Here is a 26,910-nt window from a genome sequence, read left to right as displayed (position 1 = left end):
TGGCTGACAGAGGCGGTGTTCTTTAGCCTAGAGAAAGATGAAGGTCAAGGGGGATCTTACTGCTCTCTGCAGCCAGCAATCAGAGAGGACATACCCTCAAGTTGCACCTTGGCAGGTTTGGGTTGGATGGACATTCTGAGTAATTTCTTCACTGAAAGGGTTGTTAAGCACTGAAATGTGCTGCACAGGGAGGTGGTGGAGTCACTGTCCCTGGAGTTGGTGAAGAAATGATGGCGAGGCACACAGTGCTTGTGGTTTAGTTTACATGGCGGTGTCCAGTAAAAGGCTGGACATGATGATCTCAGAGGTATTTTCTAACCTAAATGATTCTGTGATTGTGTGAAAGCCTGGTTCAAACTCTTGCTCCAGGTCAGGTAATGCAGACATCTTCCCAAGTCCTTTGTGTTTTAGCTGAGTAACTGAGAGCTGTCACTTTATTCTCCAAATGTAAATATTTAGAGATGTCTTATATTTTGTACCTATGAAGTAAATCAGCCTCACTCTCCCCACCAAAGAAGAAAATAACACCCTAGAATTGTTTTCCAGACAGATCTGGTATGTAGATAGTCAGATGACTGTTTTCCTGTGTGCAACAGACCTCATTTTTATTTCTGTCAGTTGTACAAGTTCATAGAAAAGACTGGTATGACCACTTGAAACAATAAGAATAGGGTTTTGTATTGAACTAAAGACTCTACTGTTAGTCAGATCTTAGTTCTTGGAGTTACAGAATTATTTGATTTTAACTTCATTATGAGATTCTGACAGTATCCTTGTCAGAACATGTAATCTGTGTGAGTCTTAAAAGCTCAAAATCCAGGAAGTAAACTAAAGTACTCAAATACGTATTTTTAGCTTTGTGTACAATACTTAAGCAGATAAAATTTTTGCAGGCTTGGAAATTACAATGTGTACTCTTTCACATGCATTCTCTCTTTTAAATAGTAGGTAATTTCCTTCCTTCTAAAATGTTGTGATTTTTTCTTTTATATGGAACATAATACAAATAGATGCCACTCCTAACTGTTCAAAGCATTGGCTGTAGTCACACTGATACTTCTAATTGGATGCAGAAATGGTTAACTTGTGTGCTGTGCAAGCAGAGATCCTCATGATTTCACCAGGATATTTTGTACTACTTCAGGATTATATATCCAGATAGAGCATATAATTATATAATTTTTTCATTCAGATTGTTTAAATTCAGTTCATATATAGTTTCAGCCTTACTATTTTGTTTGCTTGACATTAATCTCATTAGGCTTAGGAGAAAGGGCACTGTTTCAATAACCAGAATCTCCTTGGAAGCTGTACATTCTGTAAGGACATAGTTTGAATAGATGGCACTCAGGGAATGAATGAATGAATTACTGTAACCTGCAGTATTGAGCAAGAGATGTCCTCAGAACAGAGTCCCCTTTTCCATAACCTGTGGCACAGGAAAACTCAAAGAGTACGTGCCAGTCTTCAATGTATCGTGGGCTGTGGTTCTTCATTCACTTCCACAGGCAGCTGAACCACCCGAGGAGTTGTTCCCTGTTGGGAGCACATTTGTGTTGGTCATAGGAACTGGAGTGGGGTCTCTTTAAGGCAGCTTTTCCACTAAAAATACTTGTGCAGCTATTGTACTAGATTTTGGTTCAGCTGCCATTAGCTTGCAGAGTTCATGTTATTCCCAGTGAAGCAGGAGCAAGTTTTAACATTTGAAAAAACATAGCGCCAGTCTCTCGAATGGTACAGTAAATGAACCAAGAGAAGGGAAAATAATATTCCTTTTAATGAAGCCAGGCTAGCCCAGATCTTTTATGTTGAAATTGATAAAATTTCTGTAGCTCTTTACTGTGCTCTCACATGGTTTAATTGCTAGTTTTTCAGCTTGTTACTTCGTGCAGTCATAGTTGTGACAGCACTGCTTGTACCCTTAACCTCTAGCAAAATTCAGAATATTGCAATATGGCTTAATTCTCTCATGTGAAAACACTCAAAAATCTGTTTATGTGAACACCAACAAAATTTCACCTGTAATTCTGAAGTTGGATCTGAGCTTCTGAAGGTGCTCTGTATCTCTTTTGACACCTCCAAAAATGTATTTGGTGCCTTCTAATTTAACTGCAGTTCTTCCTGATAAATCCCTTAAGAAATATTGGCATCTGCTAAAGTAAGAAATAAAAAAAAATCTGACCATATATTTTGATGTATTTTAGGGGAGTTTTCTAACTTCTGGAGGTTGGTTTTGTGGATCTGTAGAAAAAGTTCAGTACAGAGTCCATATGTTAGGGATGAATATTTTGCTGGGCAATACCTTTGTACATCATTCAGGTTTATTAATGTCAGAAAAGGAATTAAATACATCTCCATAAAACGTCAGGTTTTTGTAAGAGAATGCTTTTTAAATACTGCAAACATGAAATAATATCCTGTGGCATTTAGAAAACTTGGAAAGGTTGGTCCGGAAATATTTTCCCCTTTATTTTAACAGTTTTAATAGTTCTGTGAAAGTATGCTCCTTGTTCTGCTCTCTGTTTATCCTTAGACTAAAGTTAGTTTTTACTCTGACAAATGGAAATCACCACTGTAATTGTCTGAAATATGTATCTTTACCTGGGCATGGGCTCATGCCTTCTTGCTAATGAAGTATTTCTGTTGTGGGTGTGAATTCTGTCTCCCCTGAGTGGAATATCAGCTTTCCAGTGTTCCCACAGGGGTTGCCTTGGAGTATTCATCCTGAGTACATGGATTTCGAGCCTTGAGAATGAGACAGGATGTGAGGAAGTGTCTGTCTTTGGTAATGCAGTGGTTATATTCATTGCCATTAAGTAGTCTTGATATCTCAACCAGTGTTTTGTTAAATGTGATCTTTCTGACAAAACTACACTTAAATACAATATAGCATGAGATAAGGCAACTTTAGTGCAAGGCTTCAAACTAACAGAATCATCTGGACTGTACGTACTCTCTTCCTAGTAGAGACATTATATTAATAATTTTGCCCCTGACGTCAAGGGGAACAGGATGTCACCCTAGATAACAACTTTAGTGAAGTCAGTCTTTCTTAATGAAGATTAATTGTTGGGGCCCCGTGCTTTGTACATCCATGTTAAGATATCTTCCTCTGAATGCTTTCATGTCACACAGCGAATCTTGTGCCTCTTTTTGTAGTGTTGAGGTGGCATTTCATTCATCTGGAAGAATTCTTTTGCAGTAGTAGCAGACCCTTAGGAGCTGCTGTGTGATCCTAGAGCATCCGAGGTTGCAGTAGTTTGTAATGCCTGCTGGAAATCAGTGTGCTGCCTGGAATGCACTGAGCTGGCTGTGGAAGAGCATCTGAAATGAGGGTGGCAGAGAGAGTCAGCCTAGAGCACACTTGTACCATCTACTGCTTTCTAACCCTTCATTAATTTGCAGGTGGTTATCTAGGATGGCACTAGCAAAGGAGTTTACACGCAGTCCTTAACTGCATGTGATACTTAAAAGGCTGCTTAAATTAGTTTTTCCCCATCTGCTTCATTTTCATCCTGTCCAGTAAGAGTATTCTGTAGGTTGATTCAGTAGGACAGAGTATGTAGCTGTACTGAAGTGACTGACTTCACAACTGATTTTGGTTCTTACTAACAGCAACACCAGGGAAATGAAGAAGAGAGGGATTGCCTGTACCAACAGCCAAATTGTGAGCGTTTATGCCTGAGGAGTCTGGAAATAATTGCAGAGAGAGTTGAAATAAATGACACGCGGAAGCAAAAGGTTGTTAAGTGGCAGTGATACATGGTTTCATGAAGTTTAAAAAAATAATTAAAAAATCAGAATTAGGACACTCTAAAACTGTATTTGCCATGTTATTTGCAATATAATCTTTTTGAGTAAAACCACCAAGTTCTTTTGAATACCCGAAGAGTTCTTTAGTGGGCACCCATCTAAATACAAGCACATAGCTAAAAGTTGCTAGGATAGAAAAAAAAAAGACATAATTGGTTTTGATCTTAGTGGTTTCAAATGGATTTGAGCAAAAGACTAATGAAGAGCCGACAACTAATCTGATAATGGTGTTTACCTAAATGAGTACAGACCAAAGTCATTAACAATAGCAATAAGGCATAAGATAAAAATTGCATTATTTATCTTGCATTAAGTTCTTTTTTATAAAACTGTGATGTGTGAGGATTCTTATTTCCCAACCTGTGCACTATCCACATAACTCGCTAAGGCTTGAAACTCCACAGAAATCACGGTTGATCACTGCCTATAGACTTGCATCTACATTCAGCATTCCATGCAGTTGCCAGCTGGTTTCTGTATTGCATGAAAGACAGAAGAACGAGGCTTTTCTAAAAGGCATCTGCAAGATTTTCTGTTGGAGGCTTGAGGGAAAGAGGTCAGGCACACAAGAATAGCTTAGACATGCTTAAGAGTAATTTAAGTGCAGAGTGTTACTTAAGTCAGGATGTACCACTTAATGTTTATTTTGGAGCTACCAAACATCCAATCTATTAGAAAAATGCTTGAAAGAATATCAGAAAAGCTGCAGTCTGCATCTTATTAAAAATGTGCTTATGGCTGTGGGCAAGAAGTACGGGGGAAATGGACACATTCAGTTTCTTCAGAGGAAAAGGTGCAATTTTCCAGTCACCTTCTTTGCTGAGTCACCCTGCTCTGGTATCTTAGGTAGTTACTTGGTAAGTGAACTGCTCGGTTGAGTGGAGGAAAGATGTTAGATGTTAATTGGAGTGCCAGAGAGAAAATGCAGCTGAAGTTGCAGACTTGAGAGGAAAAATACATGACTGGTTGGTGGAAGAAACCAGAGAGGGCTTTTAGTCCAGTTTATGATTTCATAAAATTCTTTGATGAAAGCAGCTGTGCAGTTAGCAGTTTAAAGTGTCAGGCTGATCACTTTAACCCAGAACAGTATTTCTATTTACACTCCTCTGTTTATGTGTTGCCTTTTTTTTTCTTCTTGGTGATGGAGTCAATTGCAGAGCATATTCAGACCTACAGTCCTGTAATCTAAATAATAGAGAGCAACCTGTGTACTCTGTCTGAACACATACAAGCTTGAATTTAAAAACAACACCATGTCATTCTGACTTGTTACTTAAGGATCTTCTGCTCCTTTTAAGCTTCCAGCTAGGTCAGGCTGATGTTGAATTGGGCCAGTGAAGTGTTGCCTCTCATATGGAGAGAGAAACAGAAAATATTCTTCATGTCTGTGCTGCCCTTTCCTCCTTTGGTTGCCCCACAGAGTGCAGAATAGCTTTAGGCATATGTAATTACACCAGCGCCAATTCTTCAAGAGAGCTTGACTCTTCTGGACCTCTTCCAAGCCCGGATGATTTTCCACTAATTTACAGGCTGTTTGTATAACTGTGCAGTGCTTTGGGAGGAAGATGAAGCCTTTACCTTGTGTTTTGTAAAGCACAGGAGTATTTGAATAGATTAAATTCTCAAATACTGTGTTTTGACTCATAGAAGACAGTGATATGTATTTGCAAAACGAAACAGAATTTTTCAAGGAAATGTTTCTTGAGCCTTTAAAGATTAGGAGATTAGGAAATTTCATTTGCGCTACCTACCACATGATTTTCCAAAAATATGTTAGTTTATTAGTCATGTGTTCCATTAGCATAATAAAAGCCTATGTTAATGTGACCTAGCAGAGATTTTATCAAACCCATCAAGTGTTGAAAATGAATGTCTTCTTTAGTGCACAGCAATTGGGCAGAGTGATTGCACACTCTTTAATCTCAGCAACCTGTTGTGGCATTGCAAGATGAGATGTTGCAGACGACTGTTTTAGCTAGACAGTGAGCACCAGGAGCATATGGGGGCCTTGCAAACTGGCAGAATAAAAACCTGTTGCTGGTTGAAAGCAATAGGCCTCATAGTCTTGTTTGGTGCTTTTAGCTTTGTGTTGGTTTCAAATCCTTGAATTCCTACAAGAATAACAAAAAAACCATAGCATCACTTAGGTGGGAAAGATTAAGAACATGAAGTCCAATACCCAGCACTGCCAAGTCCACCACTAAACCATATCCCTAAGAGCCACCTCTGCACATCTTTTAAATACTTCCAGGGATTGTGATCCTGCCATTTGCGCGGGTGTAAGGATATTCCATGCCTGGGTAGTGCTGAGTTGGGTGCTCTGAGCATGTAAAGCAGACCAGCTCTGTGCAGAGGTTTGATGGAGACCCCAAAGCAGAACCTCAGTGCAGGGCTGGACCACAGCTTGCAAACCCCGTCTCCGAGGTCACCTGCTTTAGCAGGGCTGGTGCTGGAGCTGGGCTTTGCAGTGCAGCAGCTCACTGCTTCCAGGTACAGAGACGCCTCAGAGTGGCTGAGGATGAGGGGTTACCTCCAGAGTTAAAAGTTGCCAAGGGAAGATCTGTCTGAAAAAGAGGTGTTCATGTGTTCATGCAGAATTCAGTTAAGGAACTTTGCCTAATTTGTGATAATTCCTAAGTTGCATGCTGCCCTTGGTTTTTGTGGTCTGCAGGAAACAGGACATGTATTCTGTTACCTTAACATTTTTTAAGGGGTGTAATTTTTGCTTCCCATTCCTGTTTTAATATTAAGAGTTAGGATTTAAAATTTTTATGGTAGACATACCAGTGATATTTTTGTTTATGAAAATGCTCGTAATAGAGAAATAACTAAGATAAAATATCTCTAAACTCCACCATAAAAATCTTTGTTTTCTTATTTCTTTGTCTGTACCATTTTGACTGTAGAATGCTTTATATATTATATGCTCACAAGGACTGAATGGCATACTTCTGTGCTTGTAAAGTTTCTTTTGCATTATCAAGGTTGGAAAGCAATTAGTTTTGTTGTATACATTGTCTGGTCGTGGATGCTGTTCTCGATCACTTTTATCTCTAAATGACAACAACTTTGTAAAAAATGTAAATGTTTACTTGCAGTTTTGCAAATAAAGTTTATGTGACTGGTTTGGTTTTGCTTGAGTTAAGCTACACAGCTTGACAGTGTGCAAACCTTTAGTTCAAGATTACTAAATCTGGTTAGTCAACAGTGAGGCACAAGAAGAGGTGAAGAGGCAAAAAAATGAAGTAACAAATTGCAGTAGTCAAATACTGGGGTAACACAGAAGTTTTGCATATGTGGCCCATGTGCATATAAATACTATAGAGACATTGATTGCAGTAATGCATTAAGTATATAGAGGTCCAGTTGTTGACATTGAGGTAATGTCTTGATCTATTATGATTGCCTAATGACTTACAAAAACTACACTGGCAGAAAAAAAAAATAAAATTCCTTGCTGAACTCAAACATATTTCATGAATCACAAGAAAGGGTGTTAATTGTGTAATTCCTTTAATCCATATTGCTAAATGGTGCTGCACATTTGTTAATGGTTTTTGTCTCATACCTCTGTGTGAATACACTCACAGTCATAGGTGTGTGTATATAGTTTAAATACAAATGTATGTACAGATTGTATGTGTGTATATAAATATACATGCACATATACAGGCAAAATATATGGAAATGTGCTTAAAGATGTTTACATACAACAAGATGCATAACTGCTCAGTAAAGTCAATTTTTACTGATATTTATATTAAGGAGCTTTAGCCAATAATTTTTGAAGTCAGTGGCTATCCTTTGACTGCAGGTGGATGTGTGCAACAGATGAATCGTAAGTGTACAGTGAAAAAAAATAGTATGCAGTGAAGGTACAGATGTTGAAATTTAAACTGAAAATGAGAGTGAAGTTTATTAATTGTAAAGCTGCCATGCTATGATAACAGGCAGGTTGGCGGGTTTCTTACAGCCCAGCTGATGTGCCTGAGAGTTTTTTTCCTTATTAGCAGCTGCATTAGGTTATACTTACTGACAAGATTGATGTTTATTTTTTAACATGGTTAGAATGAAAAACAAATTCTTCTTTCGCTCCCTGTACTAATCTGTGCTCTTTGATGATGCTTTGATGAATTCTGAAAGTCTTGCTTTAAGTTAATTGTCAGGCTTTAAGCTTGTCTTTGTACTCTCTTCTCTTTGAGTGATGATTACTTCTCTGGCCAAGCTGAATACTAGGAGAACAGTTTTTTGTATAGGTTCTCACAGGTGGGATATACAACAGCTAAAGCTTTTGGTTTGCTTTCTGAGCATAATTGGTACCTTACAGAGATGCAGCGTATCTCATGCTGTTTTCCTCTCTAAATATTAACAAATAGGTTGTTATTGCAGCTCTTCAAAAACATGGAATATCTCGTCCTTTAGTCGATCGTATTCTAAACACAGCCTCATCATAAGGAAGAGACGAGATGTGTTGGAAAAGGGGCTTTGCCAATGCACTATGCTGGAGTCAGATTAGCAAGATGTGAGAGATAAGGTGCATGTTGTCCGTGGATGTCTGCTGCTCTGACCAATGATGTGGGAAAAGAATTAAGTGACAATCTCTGTACAGAGAAAGCAAACTGGGAAAAGCAGACAAGGGCCTTTTTTTTTCTCTCCTCTTCCCTGCTTTGTGCTTTTTGTTACTGGAATACTAATGTTTTTGCAACAATACTTGATTAAATGGCTTCAGACAGAATTGACTTCTTGTTTTGCATGTACATATCCCTGCTAAGGAATGCTCCTCTAAGAAAAATAACGATATTTGAAAGGTTAGAGATGTCCAAGAAAATGGCCATTTGGTGAGAAGTACCTATGTTGTTTTTTCTAGCAGTAAAAGAGACAGTTTGTTTATTAAACCGTGCATACCATATGATGCTTCATATTTTCCCATTTGATTTCCTGTAGGGTGATTTCACTTGGAACAGCATGTCAGGGCGCAGCGTTCGGCTGAAGTCAGTTCCCGTTCAAAGCCTCTCGGAGCTGGAGCGTGCTCGGCTGCAGGAAGTGGCTTTTTATCAGTTGCAGCAGGACTGTGACCTGGGCTGTCAGATTACTATCCCCAAAGGTAAAGGCTTGATAAGCTGTCTCTGTTTAGATTGTTAAACCACTGATTTCATATCACAGCAGTAAACACTGGATTTTTTTATTCCGCAGATACTGTCTTCTATTTCAGTTTTGCTTAACCACAGTCATTATGTAAAAACGTTGAGTAAAGTTGTTTGTCTGCTGTGTCCAATTTTGACCACCTGGGGGTGGGATCATCTGATCAAGGGCAGATGTCTACAGGGTAGATAATCTAAATCAGACCCATTCATGCCAGGATATCTTGATACTCAGTTGAGAGAAAAGTGCTTTTCTTACATTTCCTGATATCCAGAATTGAATGTCTATGTAGGTCAAGTAGATCTTACCACAGAAGTGGTTTTTTTTCACTCTCTATAACATTTTCTGTGAAGGAAGCCAGCTGTCACTAGTTCAGATAGTGAAAACGTTTATGTGAAGTAATGAGTCCTACCCAAGTTCTTCTAAAGACAGTGTTGCTTATTTCCTAGAAAACAAGTTAATTTTCAGACTAAAACATTGAACTCCTGGGAAACAAGAGATTAAATGAAAAGGAGAAGCTAAGCTATCAGAATCCTGATGTAGGATAAGTGTATATGGTAGACATGTTCTTAGGTTACTGTGTAAGAGATCTAAACCTCACTGATGAGAAAGTTTCTGTTGTTTCCTGTAGGCTGTGGATCAAGCATAGCAGAGATAGCTGTTGTGCAATCATCTGCAAATCTGGCTTTCCTGTTGTTTCTTTGCAGTTATATACTTACATAAGGAATAACAAGGGATCACTGAATTCTCACCTTGGACTCTGACCAGAGGTGCTGTGTGGTACCATGTACACAGTGATGCCACAGGAGCAATTTTTAAATGAGTCTGTGTTAAGTAGAAAATAAAATTGTCCAGCCTATGAAAATAATGACACAAAAGAGAACAAATGTGAAAGAGACAGGCTTTTGTATTCATCAGCTTTTTAGGATGTGTAGAAAACTCCTGCCAAAACCAACTAAGTCCAACTTCACATATTTAGCAAGGCATCAATTTGTAGTGAGATGGATTTAATCAACTTCTTCAAACCTCACCAGCTCCCCTGGTCCCTCAAAAAAAATTTCGATCAACAGGAAAACAATTTTATAGGATATTCATAGGAGGAACTGGAACTCTAAGGGCATTGCAGTAATTTCTGACAGTCTGAACTGCCAATGGCTGTTCCTGAGGAGGTGAAGATACACACATGGACGCCCTACCATAAGCATGTATGGTAATACCATCCAAGACAGTCGAGTGTACACATCCATAGAATAGCCTCGTTTGGAAGGGACCTTAAAGGTCATCTGGTCCAAGCCCCTGCCATAAGCAGGGACATCTTCGACTAGATGAGACTGCTCAGAATCCCATCCATCCTGGCTGGCCTTGAATGTTTTCAGGGATCGGGCATCTACCACCTATCTGGGCAACCTGTTCCAGTGTCTCATCACCTTCACTATAGAATATCTTTTTTACACCTACTCTAAATATACCCTCTGTTGTTCTAAAACCATTACCCCTTTCCCTGTTGCAACAGGCCCCACTAAACAATCTGTCCTAATCTTTCTTTTAATCCCCCCTTCATTACTAAAAGGCTATGCTAAGATTTCTCCAGAGTCTCTTTCTCTGAACTGAACAACTCCAACTCTGTCCGTCTGTCTTTGTAGGAGAGGTGCTTCAGCCCTCTGATGATTTTTGTGGCCCTCCTCTAGACCTGCTCCAGCAGGTCCATGTCCTTCCTGTGCTGAGGACCCCAAAACTGTATGCAGCACTCCAGGTGGGGTCTCACTAGAGCAGAGCAGAGGGGCAGAATCCCCTCCATCACCCTGCTGCCCACACTGCTTTGGATGCAGCCGAGGACATGTTTCTGGCTGCAAGTGCACATTGCTGGCTCATGTCCAGCCTCTCACCCACAGGCACCCCCAATGCCTTCTCGGCAGGGCTGCTCTGAATCGGCCCATCTCCAGCCTTTATGGATGCCAGGAGCTGTCCAGGTGCAGGTCCTCATGAGGTTTGTATGGGCCTGGTTCTCAGGCTTGTCCAGGTCCCTCTGGATGCGACCCATCCCTCAGGTGTGCCAACCACACCACTCAGTTGGCTGTCGTGGGTAGATTTTCTGAGGACTTATCAATATCACTGTCCATGTCATTGATGGAGATATCACACAGTGGTGGTGCCAGTATGGACCCTGAGGAACACCATGTGTCCCCAGTCTCCATCTGGACACTGAGCTGTGTTCAGAACCTGAGCTTTGAAGAGTGAGTACTGCTTTTGTGTTCCGGTTGCTGTTTCCTGCTGGGACTGCCATGAAAGGCCAACTATTTGGGGAATCTTTCAGGTTTGAATCACAAACAAGAACTATTTTTATTTTCACAGCATATATGTACATGGGTAAATATATATATACAGATATATATATGTGCGTATATATGTGTGTGTATATATATATATATACATGGGTAAATATAAAACATGGGACTAGTTTTAGATATTTTGAGTCAGAAAAATGTAATTGTAAGCATAGAAACTAAATAAAAATACAATTTTTTGGTTGAATATTTAAAATTAAAAGGCATTTCAAAAAGTGAGGAACTCCAGGCCACTGTTCTAGCTCTACTGCTGGCCCCATCAGTTCATGTAAATCTTGGCTCAGTTTGAATGAGAAATAAATTGACTTCTCAGTTCTGCTCTCCAGTTTGGATGTAGAAGTTAGATTATTAATAAGAGGCAAATAATTTCATATCTGGATTCTTGCTTTGAATGACCAGATAATGAAAAATTCTATGTTTTAATATATGTATGATGAAGGAATAGCCAGTACAATTGAATTTTAATATAATACCATCTATTTAAAAAGTGAAAGTAATAGCTAGATTTAAGGTATATTTAGTATTTATCTGTTCGTCCTGTTTCAAAGCTTGGCACCAGTTTTGACAACAGAAATAAATAATACTTTGAAGAGGGTATATATAATAATCACTACCAATCCATGATGCTACATTTGTGCTGGTACTTTGGTAGGAGAATAATTCTCTACCATATTCTGAAATTATTACAGAATGGTTTAGGCCCTTTGCAGAGGCACTCTGAAGCCCACCTCATGTTCCTATCATTATTAAATGTGTGGAATGAAAATTTATGACAAGAGTTTACAGGCAGCTATCCAGTTAATCATCACAGTTGAACATCATATGTAAACTGGGAATTTCAAGTTTTAGCCATGTGAAACTGGCTTGGGCACTTCAGGCATGCGAGAATGCAAATAAAATAAAATTCCATCGCAGCTATCAAGTTAAAAACAGACTGTTAAACATTTTCTGTTTAAAAAACCCAAACCCACAATAGTGAGATGTAGAACTAGTACTCTCTGAGAGAGCTAGACGACCACTGTAGGTCTGGAGAGATCAGAAAAATGAAAGAGGTACTCTACAACTCTCTTCTACTTCAGGGAACGCCATATGAAAATATTCCTAAGTAGAGGCAAGTGGAACTATTTATGTATTAGAAAATATAGAAAGTTGTGTATAGAGCTGGACTTCTTTGTGGTTTTGGCTGCTCTTCAAAACTTGCTAGAGAATTACATTTAGAACATGCATGTGCCTGCTGGGCATTTGCTTCCTGCAGACATTTGAATAATTACATTTATTGGCATAGGTATGGTGAAAGGTAAAAATTAATTGTTCTTGGCTAACAAGTGTTTGTGCCAAACGTGCTTGCGTGGAGGTTAAACCAGAGTGCAGATGCCTCTGCCTTATCTTTACAACCTTGGACATGCTGTTACTGGCTGCTTCTTCATAATGCTTCAGTCCTCCCATGCTCAGAAGATCCCTTTGTCACATCCAGTGCAGTTTTCCTCTTCTAGGTTCATCTATTCCCACACTTGTGTAGGAATGCATAGAATGTAATCCCTCTCCTTCACTGTATTGTAGCCATTACCATTAATGAAGAACATTACTCACATCTCCTAGTAAAATCATCTTCCTGTCGTCACAGAGAAGGGATCACCTCCCACAGGAACTTCTTTAACCAGGATGCCATTTAAAATATGCTACAATTACACTGAAGTAGGTAATTAGAATGAATTCAAGTTGATCAAGAGGTACTATTTTTACAAATATGATGAGATATTCCACATTTCTTTCTTGTTGTCTTGCTTTTCTGCCTTTTATCTTTCAAATTCTGTAATCAACTTTTTTTTTTTTTTTTTTTTTTTTTTGCTCCCATGTCACTCCCGCCTTTGCCACCAGAAACTAGCAAGAATCACTTATCTTGTGTCGGTTAATGTAATTTCCAGGCAAAGCATTACACAGTTTCTTTACCAACGCAATTACTCTGTGGAAGATTTTTTAATTTCCTGACATCCTGATGTCACAACAGTACCATTCTGGTGATGCTTCTTTGCAGTTCATGTTTACAATATAGTGTGGTTTTTCTCATTTCAAGGAAGTCAGTCTTCTCTTTAAAATAGGAGGAAAAAATGGTGATGAAACTCACTTCAGGTGTGCTTACTTTCTGGTGACATTAGGATTCTGTGTATGTCTTTACTACAAGTAGTGAAAAAAATGAAGCTTTTACAGAAGGTTTTCAGAAGCAAACACTAACTCAAGTTAGGTGGCTTCTGCAGAGTAAAACTGGGATCAGAGCAGCACAGGGAGCTCATTTTCTTCTGTTCATTGGCTCCAGGTATCTCTTGGGCTGAGAGGTTGTTGCATGAGGCTTGGTTGGATCAGTTTCCTAAATACCTTATGTTGATACTGACTCTCTTCACAGTCCTGTCCTGCTTCCCTGAGCCTGTGTTTGGAAACAGTGATAGGAACTACTAGGGCATTATGAGTAGGCAAATGGGGAGTTAGGGCTTCAACCCTAATTCAACTCCTAGAGCACCTGCCTGGGTTTTAAAGGTATGATGGGAACCTATTGGTGAAGGACTTGAATAGGATTTGGGACTCAGGGGGCACATTTGGGTCTTCTCTTTATTCAAGAAGAGAGAATGACTACTTGTATTCTTGCCAGTTCCCAACAGGATGTTGTCTTCACAGCTTTGGAGTGGGGCTGGAGGATTTGTGGAGAGAATAAATGAGGAGAGCATTTGGGGTTACATGTGGTTTAGTGGTGATTATGCCGGTGCTGGGTTGATAGTTGGGCTGATGATCTCTAATGTCTCTTCAAACCTTGATGTTTCTTTGATTCTGTGCTGGTGTATGTTTTTGCATGCAAGCTTTGTGACATGTGACACCATGCATCTGCTCACATGAAGTGAGCACTGGTCTCCTGTGCAACTTGTTTTATTAGGGTGAGTTTGAAGAAAAAGGGCTGTGATTACAGACTGTGAGCTGAGACAACCCTGTCTCTGAAATGAAAGAAAACATGGCTAGGCTTTCTGAATTTTTACCATTCATTTGGGTACTTTGCCCCCAGTACATTCCAGTTAAGCTCTGAATAGAAATGGGAATTAAGAGTTACACAATTCTCTGCTTCTTGTTTATTTTGGCAGGATGTACTTCTTTCTTGATTTTTGCTTATATTACTCACCATTGTATTTCATTATTCATTTTCCTTAACACTGAGAGCAACTACGATTTTTATCTGGGCTTGCGTTTTTGTGAGAGCTCCAAACTGCTTATTGTTTTTAATCACTGACCATGTTATATACTTTATAGCTGTTGTGGCAGTGGAAAACATCTGAGTAAACTGTAGCATGTTCATGGTGGAGTTACAGGCTTAGGGACCGGGTGCTTTTGAACTGGCGTCAGTGCATCTTCTAAGTGAGGAGGCTTATTTCCACCCCTCTTAATGCCAACCTCTGCTGATTCTTCTCATATAAATACTGTCTCTGGCATGGGCTTGTGAGTCCATGGACTCTTTCCATGTAGTAGAGTTCATGAAGATTATATTTAAGACAAGTTAGGCAGAGATAAATTCTCCTCCTTTATGCTACATTAGTAAATCTTGGATATGCTGTATCAGACTGGTCAGAGATAAAAACTGTTTAACTTGCTGATTTTCAGACTGAAACTTCCCACCTGTGCCATCCAATTCAAATATTTCATGGAAAAATGTATTTTTCTAAGGATTCTTTTTTTCATCCTAAGAAAACAAAATCAATTATCTCTCAGTCTGGGGAAAAAATAAAAGACGAAATAAAATTGAATTAATGTTTTAAGCTAGAAGTCCCAGCTGCTGCGGGGTAGAGGTTGTGAGACACAACCTTCAAGTGTGCTACACAGGCATTTATCAAAGTGAAGGTGACAGGAGTTTTTCCAGGCAGAGAGATAAGAAAACAAGAAAAAAAACTTTATCATTTTTTTTTCTCCCAGTAAGTAAATTTGCAGAATTTTTTGTTGGGATTTTTTCTTTCAAATTCACTTTTTTTTGCCACTGTTGAGAAAAGAACAAAATGAAAATACATCAAGCTTGCAAGAATATAATTTTTCTAACATTGCAACAGGGGAAATAATTTATTATCTTCAAAACTTAAGAAAGTTTTTAGAGACATGTTCCTTTTTATAATTTTTGCTGCAAGGCATTTTTTCTATAAAAGACTATGCTGTGCTCAGCAAATTGATTTCCGAGATTTTCTTGTATCACATAGCAGGTTTTACATGTCTGTTTACATCAATGACACTGATAATGTAAACATGACAAAATGAGTTTATACCTTAGCACATTTAAAATAAAGATTCGTGTAACTTCAGAGAACCTACCAGTTGTGTGGGTGTATTTTGTGGAGAAAGGAAAGGGATGAGGACAAGGATGGGCATTGAAGGAATACTTAGCTGTGGAGCTCATTGGGCAGGAGCACTGACAGGCAGGGGTCTTTCAGTTCCTTTCACAGTGAAGGAAAGAAATCTTGCTTAAATTCCTAAGATAAATAAGAAAATACTGCAATCCACATTTCCATATGCAAATATCATGAAAAGTTAGAGAAGATGGAATAATGACTGAGTTTTTCATTACTAGGGCAGCTGTTTATTTAGAGACTGTCTATTGTAGATTTAGGGTACTGCTCTTGAAAAGTCAGATCCAGAGACTGCTGCGACATGTATTTGATGTTACATGTACAATATATATTTGATGTTATGTCCCATATAATTTAAAAATTACTTCTGAGACAAAAAAAATCCTATCTAATGTAGTTTCTTTAGGAGTACACTTGAAATAGCTATTGACTTGAAGTACAAATAAACATATGTGGTATTTTTTCTGTATTGGTGTCAGTCATGAGAATCTGAGCTTTTGTTTTAAAACATTGATTGTGACCATTGGCCATATTTAAAAGTTGAGACATGTGGTAGAGGGAATCAGTGTTGGGAAGCAGAATACACATACAGAGGCTCTAAAACAGCTTTGCAAAATTAGGTGTATTTATTGGGGTTTTTTTTTCTAAATCTTTGAGAGAACATTCACATAGCAGAGACACTCTTGGTTGTGTTTTGCCAGATCTGTCTGTAACATTTCATGTAGTAGTACCTAGCCTTTGATTCTGAATGCCCATCTAGGCTCTGTACTTGCCAATAATCAACATATATGTCCAGTGATTCTACAGTGACTTAGGAATTTGTGCTTTATTGTGGCTGAAAGCCAAAGAATAAATATCAATAAAATATATGCCAAGGAAAAAGTTTTTTAACCTTTATTAAGAATACTGAGATTGCAGCCTACTAGTTTTCATGCTCGGCTTGCCTTTGGCAGAGCTTTGCCAACATGGAACACCAGTACAACATGTATTCTTCTGGTGTAATTCTTCAAAAATGTCAGCTGAAAATCAGACTTATTTCTATTATCTTGTGTGTGTTCCTCCTTTTAGAAGTGCATTCCTGATGGAATGGAGGGAAGTATTCCTGATGATTTTTTTCTTGCCTTAGGTAGAAAAATTTCCTCTAGTTTTTCCACAGGCATGATTTACGTGGAGATGTGGCTGGTGCTGGAAACATAATGTCTCTAGATACTGATTAGGAAAGATAAAGTGACTCCAGATAGATATATTTTGTCGAAGCTGTGGTACTATATATATCTTTGTATTAGACTTTTATACTGAAAAGGCAGCCTTGAGATTTAATGGAGACGTAATCTCCTGCTGAAGGTTTTTAAGAATAGATTAGACAGATGTCCATGTGACTCTATTTCTGTGCAGGAAGTCAATGCAAGTGTTCTCTGCAGAGCTCTTCGTGTCTTTTTTCTGTATGGTTTATATTTTCAACACCTGTTTCTGTTACGATTGATGATACAAAGGACAGGTAATTACTACAAAGAGACATTGTTAGAAGTAAGATCCGTTGGTCATTTTTCAGAGGGATAACAGCTCAGTTATTTGAGCCGCCAAACTGTCCAGCGAGAGACCTACGGCACCATGATTTCACTTCCACACACCCAGAGCTCCTCTCTCATTTCATTTCTTCATCACAGCTCTGAGCAGGATTACTGTGGACTAGTTTAATTAGTCCCAAAGAGAGAGTAAGTTATGAAAGCTGTTTTATTTTCTTGTGTGGCTTCATCTTTAAGGTGAGAGTCCAAGGACAGACTTAGACAAAGGAGTCATAGCAACAAAGCAGTGCTCAGGAGAGAGTGGAGAGAGACCTGGGTGCCCTGAACCATCTCTGTGATACTGGCTGGTCTCCTAAATTCCAGGGGCTTAGAGGAATTTCCTCTTTGAAGAGCTGAACTCGTGCTCAATGTGGAGCTATGTGGGAGGAAAGATCTGACTGAGATGTAAAGAAACTTGGTTTCTATTTCACTTGCCAGTACAGGTGTGCAAGTGCGTTTATTGATAACAATAAATCAAGGCCAGCTACATGCTGGTGGGTTGTATCTGTTCTGCCCCTGCAGTGTACGGATTGGAGGTAACTCTCCTTATCAAATCGAGTAATTCTGACTAGCAGTAGCACCAAAGTACTCTCTCCCCTGCACGTTAATAAATGGCTTTTTATTTAAGTAGTTGAAGCCAGGAGACAGTCAGTTTCTTCCCCTGCCCCCCATCCCAGCTCTGCTTCCCCTGTGAACTGAAAGCAGTTTTAGAGCTCTTGTATTTTTTTATCTCGAACTGTAGCATTAAATCTCCTGTTTGGTTTTCATTTGATGTTATGAATTTTTTTCAGTACAGCTGAAATACTTTCATTCGCTGTAGTTGTTTCATTTATTAGTGTAGATAATTTTGAGGGTTTTTTTTTTTTTTTAGACCTGATTTAAAGTTGACAGTTTTTCTGAGTTATGAAAACACTCCAAGAGGGAGTGTTGTTCAGCCTTTCTCAAAGCTTTCAAACCCCTGCCTATCATCGTGGTTTCTGAGTGTCTTCCACTTAGAGAGAAGGGCAGCAGCAAGGTCCCTGATGTATCACAGGCTATTTAAGTCAGGAGCTTTCCTATCTTTGGCGATTAGGGAAACTCCTGTCACACTGTGGATACTGCTATGATGTGAAAAAGTAGTGTCTATATTTTGTCTTGCACCTGCTACTTGCCATTACTGTTTCATGAATCCTGTCATCAGTGTCAATGTAGCAAATACTCCCTGAAGCCCAGAAGGAGCGGTTCCTTCTAATTTCCCTATGCCTAAACACATTTTACTTCCATTGTTAGCACAAGGCATGTGTTCCATCAAAAGACCAGGACCACGCTCTCGCTTTTTTTAAAGGGTTTTGTTGGGGAGTGGGAGTTGGGGTTTTAATATTATTTTCTTAGATTACTATGACTTGGTATTTCTTATGACACAGGAAATCCTGTGCTAATGTAGGTGCTGAAGCGGGCAGAGCTCTGTTTGAATTGAAAATCTGAATTTGTTTATGCACAGAGAAGTCAGACCTGGCATTGTGCATCTGTTATCCCTTTCTAGGAATTTGCCCGCTTTTTGCTGCTCTCCACTAACAGCTACATACAAGGGCATTTGACCTTTCCTTCATAATTCTCTAAAACCTGCCAGGTAACTTTGCATGGGTTTTTTGAGTTACTTTCATCACCCCTTCTATGTATGGCAGCTGCAGAATTTTCCTCATTCTGGCATAGAAAAGTACTTGAGCAGCTGTTTATTTTTATGTCAAAATGAGTTTTTTCCTTATGTCCAGCTAATGATTTAAAAATCAGCTCCTAAACAATTAAGTGTTTGGATTCTAAAACTCACTCCATATCTTGTTCCCCAGAGCTCGTGTAATGTAACCGTCTTAAATGCATTATTAGTTAAAAAGAAAAAAAAGCAAAAAAGCTATATATGTTTTCATTACAGTAATGGCAAAATAGCTGAAGAGGGTTTTTTCCTGACTTCTCTAACAGAGTTATTTCTAGTCAATAGTACAAATGCAAAAAAAAAATTGAAGAATACCTTAAAAAAAAAAAAAAAAAAGGAAAGACAGGAAACTTTATTCTTGGTTTTGTTGCAGTGGCTCAAAAAATTCGGCAACTATTAAAAATTCTGTTATTTTAAGGATATTTATACGCAGCTTGCACAAACAAGGCAGGCATCCACTTTGTACTTGCTGAAGTGTTTCTTTTGATGCAGCTGTGCTGTGTTCATCTCTAAGACCTGCTGCTTCCTGCACAGCAGGAGTGCAGTGGCCTGGGCAGGCCTGGGAAGCTGCTCCCTGCCAGCTCTTTTCCTGGCCTGGGTGGGCTCTGATATCACCCTGTGGCTTCAGGAGCCCTGATCCCGCTCCAGAGCTCAAATCGCATATTCTCCATCAATTAGGTTTGGTTCTCACCCGTAGAATACCCTTCACCTGCATTTGTCCACCAGTTAATGGAAGTCTCTTCATGACGGAGAATCAGGGAAGAACATATTTGAAAATACAAAAGGAGTTATTTCTTTAAAACATATATACTTGGGGACTAGTTAAGTCCTTAAATGCACGAGGGAACACATAGGCAAATGGATTGGAATTGACATGTTTTCTTATGATTCTTCTAGCCACAGGAGTTGAGTAGCATTTGCCATCTGATTTAGAGCAGTGATCAAAGTAAGTTGTTTTGTTGGTGGTGGTGCTTGTCTTGGGTTTTTGTTCTTGTTTGTTTGTTTGTTTGTTGGAGGTTTTTCTGTGAAGAGGAGTTAATACCTATCTCACTGCAGTTATAGTCTGTATTTTCCAACAGCATTTTTTGTTCAGCAGTTTGGGTCATGGCTCTTTCTGATAGAAATAGACCTTGCAAGTAGGTTTCAATAGAAATAGTGCATTTTTCTAGATTTGAGTCTAGTTTGGAACTACACTTTTCAGATTTGTTTTCTTAAAAGACAAGGCAGCCTACTAGTAATACTCTCAGCTAGTGTAAATTGATGTATCACCTTTGCCTTCAGAATAGCTATGCAGTATCAACAGATGTGTATAAAAATTTCTATTAGTACCTGGAAAGCAAATTATGTAAGGTTGGTTTATTTGGTCGGGTTTTTTTTTGGGTTTTTTTTTTTTGTGTGTGTGTGTTTTTGGGTTTTTTTGTTTTTTTTTTTTTAATTTGTATCAGAACTACATGAGATTATTGTGAACTGTTATTTGATTAATAAAACTGTAGTCCCTGTAGGGATGCAACTTTCTTTAGAAGTAGGTGAGATTTCCATCAGTTTTGCCTTCTTATATGAGGTCCCCAGAAACTTACGAATACTTCCTAGATAAATAATTTCATTTGTCTACCAGTATGATCAAATTCTTGCTGTTCAGCAGTAAAGAAACTGTGTATAGTGCAGCTTTTAAACTTGCAGCAGCTGAACCACTTAAACCTGCATGGCTGGACTTTTTAATTTGTCTGTGTTTCATTTTAACAATTAGCATTGCCTTAGTCCAGAGGGTCTGAAGGCTAGGTCTGATGAAGATGCACTAACCAGGTTACTGAAGAGTCTGCTGGGATGTGGAAGAGGTGAATTAAAAGCACACTTTTGTCTGATGGTTGTGGGTTTTCCCAAGTAGTTGTATTGTATGCACTGTGTGTTGCTGAGAACGTTGTTGCCTGTGCACTCATTGTTTCCCCACGGCTCTCCTGATTTCTCACTGTTGCCCTGAGAAGGGTTTGCTCAGGTGGTGCCTCTGCCCAGAGACCTGCAGAGCTCCAGACCCGTCCCTCTGCACTGCCCAACAGGAGAGATGTCCTTTCTCCTGACAAACTGGCTTTGACTTCAGCTCTGCCCTTTGCATGTTGTTTCCTCTGCCATAAGCATGTTCTTTGGGAACTATTCAGAGGGGAATGCTGAAGCTTGTTTGCTGCATCAGAGGAAGCAGCATGTAAGAGGAAAGCTGCCTTCATTGTGTGTGTGTGTGGTGCCTTTGGTGAGCAGCCTGAACCTGGTGCTGTGGGCTGAGGTGAGCATCCATGAGCCAGATGTCACCTGGAAGGTCATGACTGCAGCTGTGGGATATTCTTGAATGATTATGGCTTTTCTTCCATCAGCTGCCAGCTGACAAGCACAAAGAAATGCTGATTTAAGTCAAAGTGAAATAAAGTGTGGAACACTTAGGCCATAAGAAAAATGGGACAATAGTCCATAGTTTCTGAATAAATACAGTAATCTACACCACTGATGGAGGTCTTGTGTGTGTATGGCTGAGGGAGAGGGTGAGAGGGATAAGAAATACCTGAACGCTCAGCTTTCTCCTTTTCATATTGCTTAATGTGCCAAAATCCTGTTTCTCTGGTTGAATTTTTTTATCTTCCATCTGTGTTGCAGCTTTGAAAGTTACTGCATGGGGACAGAGCATTTCAACAAGTTTTTAAAAATAAATATTTCAAGATGGACAGTTATAGTCACAGAAATGGCTAAGTAAAACCAGCACTCTCTTCTTCAGCAGAGCAGCCCCAAGTGCATATTCAGAAGTAAATTTGCTTTGTATAGTGACCCAAAGAAGTGGCTGCAACCACAAACACTGTGCAACTGTCAGTGAATGAAGTGCAGTCTCACCATTATTGTGCTCTGTCAACAGAATTTAGCAGTGTTTTCTGGTTGGCACTCTCAATTACTTGCAGTATTGCACAGGCCAGAGAGACTGCAGCTTGATGTTTAGCACACAGGCTGGCTGTGGGGAGGCTGGCACTTGGGAAATGAGTTTCTCTGGATGAGTGAGTGAACCAACGAGTGCTCAATAGAGGTCTGACTTTGGGCTTTGTGCTGACACTGGTAGTAATTTTCAAGACAGAATTGATTGCAATCTTAGAAGATACAAATTTTTTTCTTTAAGTGCTGTTAGATCCAGTTACTAGTGGTTATTAAGAAAAATGCCATGAGTAGAATTAGATTGCTATGAAGAAGTAGTTCAGAAATCTCACAATATCAACCTTTTTATCCATTTCTGTTTTGATAATTGAGCAATGGGTCTGATAATAATCACCTACATAGGCCCTCTTTTTATACTGTGTGAAAATAACCCTTAATTGTGAAACTTGACAAACATTCTTCCTTAAATGGACCAGAAATTAATTTCTCTTAAGCAAAGGAACTTGCCAATAAATGGGAAGTTCTCTTTGTTCTATAACCCTGTCAGCAGCACATAATCTCTTATGTAAAAAGCCCACTGAGTTAGATTAGTTTAAAGGATTAGTATGAATTTATGAATTATGTTTTTGAGTAATAAAAAGTGTCCTTGCATGTAAGTAACATTAAAGGAATATAATTTTTATAGGTAATCCATCAGCCCATGTGTAAGGAAAGTGCTGAAGAATCCTATTTTCATTACAGATTAACTTCAAGCATATTTTAGAGGGTATTTTTTTCGTTATCTGAAGCATAATACTGTAATAGTGTCCCAGAAATTATGTACAAAGCTTGGATGCTTTCTTTTTGTTGTACTTTTTTACTGCATAATTTAGTAGTTATTAAAAACATATTGGATTAGGGTTTCACAGGATATTGACTATTAAGTGATATAATCTGAAACTGTTGCCCAAGACTTCCTGAGCCTTTGTGTGCCACTAACTGTATAATTCTGAGCTAATTCCCTAAACCTAATTTGTGGTGCTTTATCTTATGCTGAGCAACACTGCTATGTACCAAACAGACTTGTTCATTTCCATAAATATAAATTGAATAAAGAAGTACTGGAAGTAAATAGTAACAGGATTTAGCCTGCACTCCCTCTCTTTCAGTCATAGAAGGTGTTGGTAGGTGGTCTTGTGCAAAGCAACAGAACAATAATTTAAAAAACTTACAAAGTTTTCTTTCTTTCATGTTCTAACTGTTAAAGCTGAATTTTATATATTCTCAATGTGAAAATGGCTTCTTATTACCTAGTTTGTAGAACCATGGTCTCACTTAGAAAGAAATCTAAGCCTTCAAATGGTCTGTAGAAAATCTGGGATTTGATACTATAAATGCTAAAAAAATGGTGTTAGTGATGACACTGCAGGTGAATTTCAACACAGACCCAAAATATTTAAGTTTTAATAATCTTAGAAGTCAAATTGTTCAATTCTTGTCAAAAGTCAGTAGATCAATAGAAATACTTTTGTATTCTGTAGGCTGTATGGTTCACTGGCAGAGTCCTAAAGACATGACCTAATTTTTCAAACAGAAAAGTCTTTTTGGCATTAACTGAACCTGGAAATGCTCACCACTTTGGAAAAAGAGGTCACATAGCAATTTAATGTGCACTCAGGAGTTTGATTCTAGACTCTTGGTCTTTTAAATATTCATTGTGCTAGCCTTAATACATAGATGCCTAGGGAGTGATGTATGCATTGCAGTGAAAAATGCAGCAAACATATAAATTAGTAAGTAGTGAACAGATCAAGTCCATTTCTGAAAAACAAACTGATCTGCACAGCTGCCTGCACAGGTGTCCTTCAGGAAAACCAGAATGGGTTAGCAAAGGAAAACAAAAGGGAGCTTCCTTCACTGTGACAGTTGTCGTTTGAGTGCTTCTCTAGTCTTGCTAATGTTCTTGAGTGGAATCTGTTGAAGGAGACAGCAACATCTATTGTTGATCTACAGAAAGAAGACATAAATTGACAATTATATGCACAAAAGGCTGGATAACAGCCCAACATCTTTTATTGCAACGTGGTTTAAACTTTTCCAAAGTGGAAATTAAAATTAGCAATCCATCCCTACCTAGTAGTTCTTTGGACTGATACAATACTATCTTGCATAAGTATTTGCTAATTAATTAAAAAACATACAGTAGGTATTAAGCATGGGTAATAGTGCTTTGCCTGTTTCTCAGGAATGTTTTTTAGACTGAACACTGCAGCTAATAATTAGTAAGCATTATTATTGTGAATTGGGTTAATTTACTATGTAAAACTGCTGGAGTTGCATAAGTCTTTAAACACATCATGAATATTTCAGCAATGTTCATGCCTGATGTGCCCTGTATTAACAGTCATTTAAAAACATTTTTATATGTACAGTATATACACTAATTTATTGTCTCTTTTGCTGGGGAGGAGAAATTCAACTGACCTCAGACCTCTTGGCAGATCTGAGCTTTAGCTTTTTTACTGAGATTCTTCTCAGCCTTATTTTCATATGCAATTCTTATTCTTTTGCCATGGGATAAATTGTAAGTGTAAATGATCATAGCAAAACACTGCATTTTACATCAAATTTTGATTATTTTCTCTCATTTTTTTATGTCTCAGTAGACTTCAGTGGGATGTCAGAATGTCAGTAAATGGGGTTTTGGAGAATAAGGCTCTGTGACTCCAAAGAAATATTAGTCATCTATCAAAAAGAGTCTGTGAAGCAGTAATTTGAATTCATAATATGGAAAATAATTGTAAAATTATTTTATAGATATAAAGCCAGAACACAGTGGTAGCAGGGAATCTTATAAAAACAAGCTGTACTGTCAGGTGTATGTAAGCAGGCTACCAACTATTCATATTGCCAAGGGGTGAAAGAATTTCTCTTAAAAACTCAATCTTAGCAACAGGAAATGTCAGAAGGTGTGAAAAGTCTGGGCTTTTCATCAATCAGAATATGACTTTGAGTTATAGCCTTGTCATGTGGCTAAGAAAAAAGGAAAACCTAATCACAGACCGCATCAGGCAATGAATTACCACCATTATATTGCTGAACTCTCCGCAATCTAGTCAGCCTTATTTCAGAGAGATGAATTCTCACCGGAGCAGGTGTGGGAAAAGGGGATTTATATAACCAACCATTTATATAACATAGCAATTGTAGCTCAAGACAGGAACCAAATATCCGAGTTGTGAGTGCTGGGAGCCCTTCCATCTGGGAGCCCTTCCATCTGGGACCACTGCTGGTATCCTGCAGTGATCAGGAAGAGCTTTGCCAGCAGGTCAAGGGAGGTGATCCCACCTGTCTTCTCACCCTCAGTGAGGCCACATCCAGAGTGCTGTGTCCAGTTGTGGGCTCCTCAGTACAAGAGAGACAGGCAGCTACTGGTGAGGGTCCAGCAAATGGCTACAAAGATGATGAGAGAGCATCTCTCTTTTGAGGAGAGACTAAGGGAGCTGGGCCTGTTTAGACTTGAGAAGAATGAGAGGAGATCTCATCAGTCCATGTAAATATCCCAAAGGTGGGTGCCAAGGGGACAGTGCCAGACTCTTTACTGTGGTGCCCAGCAACAGGACAAGGAACAATGGCCATAAACTAGAATACAAGAATTTTCACCTCAACATGACAAAGAACTTCTTTACATTGAGGAAATCAGAGCACTGGAACAGGTTGCCCAGGGAGGTTGTGGAGTCTCCCTCTCTGGAGACATTCCAAACTCACCTGGACAAATTCCTGGGTCACCTGCTCCAGGTGACCCTGCCTGGGGTTGGTTGGACTAGGTGATCTCCTAGGAAGGGACTAGAGGTCCCTTGCAACCCTAACCATTCTGTGATTCTGTGGTATCCTGGAAATAACTGCAGAGTGCAAGTGTGCACATGGAGTCAGTCCAACCACTATTACAAAAAGTAAAAAGAAATGTTACTTTGAAATTAAAAGGATATTAATTGGCTATTAAAAAGTCAGAGTTTGTTGAGCAGTCTATTGGGTAATGTTCTGGACTTTGTTTTCAGTAGGATTTGAGGGAAAAGTGTGGAGAAATAGCTTGTGTTCTCTCATGACCCCTAATTGCAAGGACAAGAGCTCGTTAACAAAGATCCATTTCACTCCTTTGTGGTATGTTCCTTGCTATAAAAGACCACTTAAGACACTGGCTTACAAAACTAGAAAAATGTGTTGAGACAGATTACTTGGTGACTCTCTTGCCTTAAAAGTGAAATGGATATGGTGTGCTCATTTTTGAGTTTTTGCCATATTACAAAACCAGTAAGGGAAAAGGTACATGTTCATTAAACTTTATCTAGAGCAGTGTCTTTGTTAGCATAGCAGTCCCTGTGGTAGACCCTTTATATTGCCTTGGAACTTAAAAAATTCCAAAGGTGCGAGTTAAAGCAGGCCCCTGACTTAAACCCTGGTGATTGTTGAGACCTAATAAATAAAATTCTGTTTTGTTGACTTTTCATTATAAAAGATGCTGCTGAAGGAAATAATGATAGCCAGCCTTTTGATATCATTGTTTCAAGAACCAACTTGCCTCTGATATTGCTTAAAACCTTTGGTCCTTAATACCTTAGTGAAAACTTGCACGATATATTGATTGTCAGAACAGAAATCTCTCTGAGGCTCTAATCCATCTGGACCAATCTGGACATGCTGTACCCTACTGCCAGCTCCCAGCATGAGTTCAGATCAGATGGGTCATGTGAAGGTGGTCAGCTATCAACCAATTGGTATGGCTGGTATGCAGAACTTTATCCTGGATGTTAGTAATCCTCCCTTTCCAAATGCTACCTTTATTTCCACACCTGAATCACAGGCTTGTGACCATGGATGAAGGCTATCCAGTACCTTTGAGGTTTATGGCTCTTTGCTATCAGGAGCATCCAGCCAAAACCCCCCATTGTTAACTCTTCAGTGAGCACACGTGTAAATGTGCCCAGCAGCATGCAGGGGATACATTTGTGCTCCCCAGTACAGCCTCAGCATTTGGGTGGGCAAAGCCACATTCCTTTGGGCCAGAGGACTGTGACAGTCCCCAGCCTTTGTGAAGTGTGCCT

General features: G+C 39.0%; 1 protein-coding gene across 3 annotated transcripts in view; it reads left to right on the top strand.

The window, feature by feature from the left end:
- The window catches only part of ARHGAP6 (Rho GTPase activating protein 6), a 159,987-nt gene that overhangs the window by 90,988 nt on the left and 42,089 nt on the right, over window positions 1-26,910 (top strand). For all 3 annotated transcript variants that reach the window (XM_066313859.1, XM_066313861.1, XM_066313860.1), the window contains exon 2: window positions 8,758-8,917. In XM_066313859.1, coding sequence (XP_066169956.1) covers window positions 8,758-8,917 — 160 coding nt within the window. The remainder of the gene's footprint in view (window positions 1-8,757; window positions 8,918-26,910) is intronic.

This window comes from Sylvia atricapilla, chromosome 2, assembly GCF_009819655.1.
Source record: "Sylvia atricapilla isolate bSylAtr1 chromosome 2, bSylAtr1.pri, whole genome shotgun sequence".
NCBI classification, from domain to species: domain Eukaryota; kingdom Metazoa; phylum Chordata; class Aves; order Passeriformes; family Sylviidae; genus Sylvia; species Sylvia atricapilla.
The sequence above is the reverse complement of the archived record's forward strand: the minus strand, read 5'-3'. Positions and strand labels throughout refer to the sequence as shown.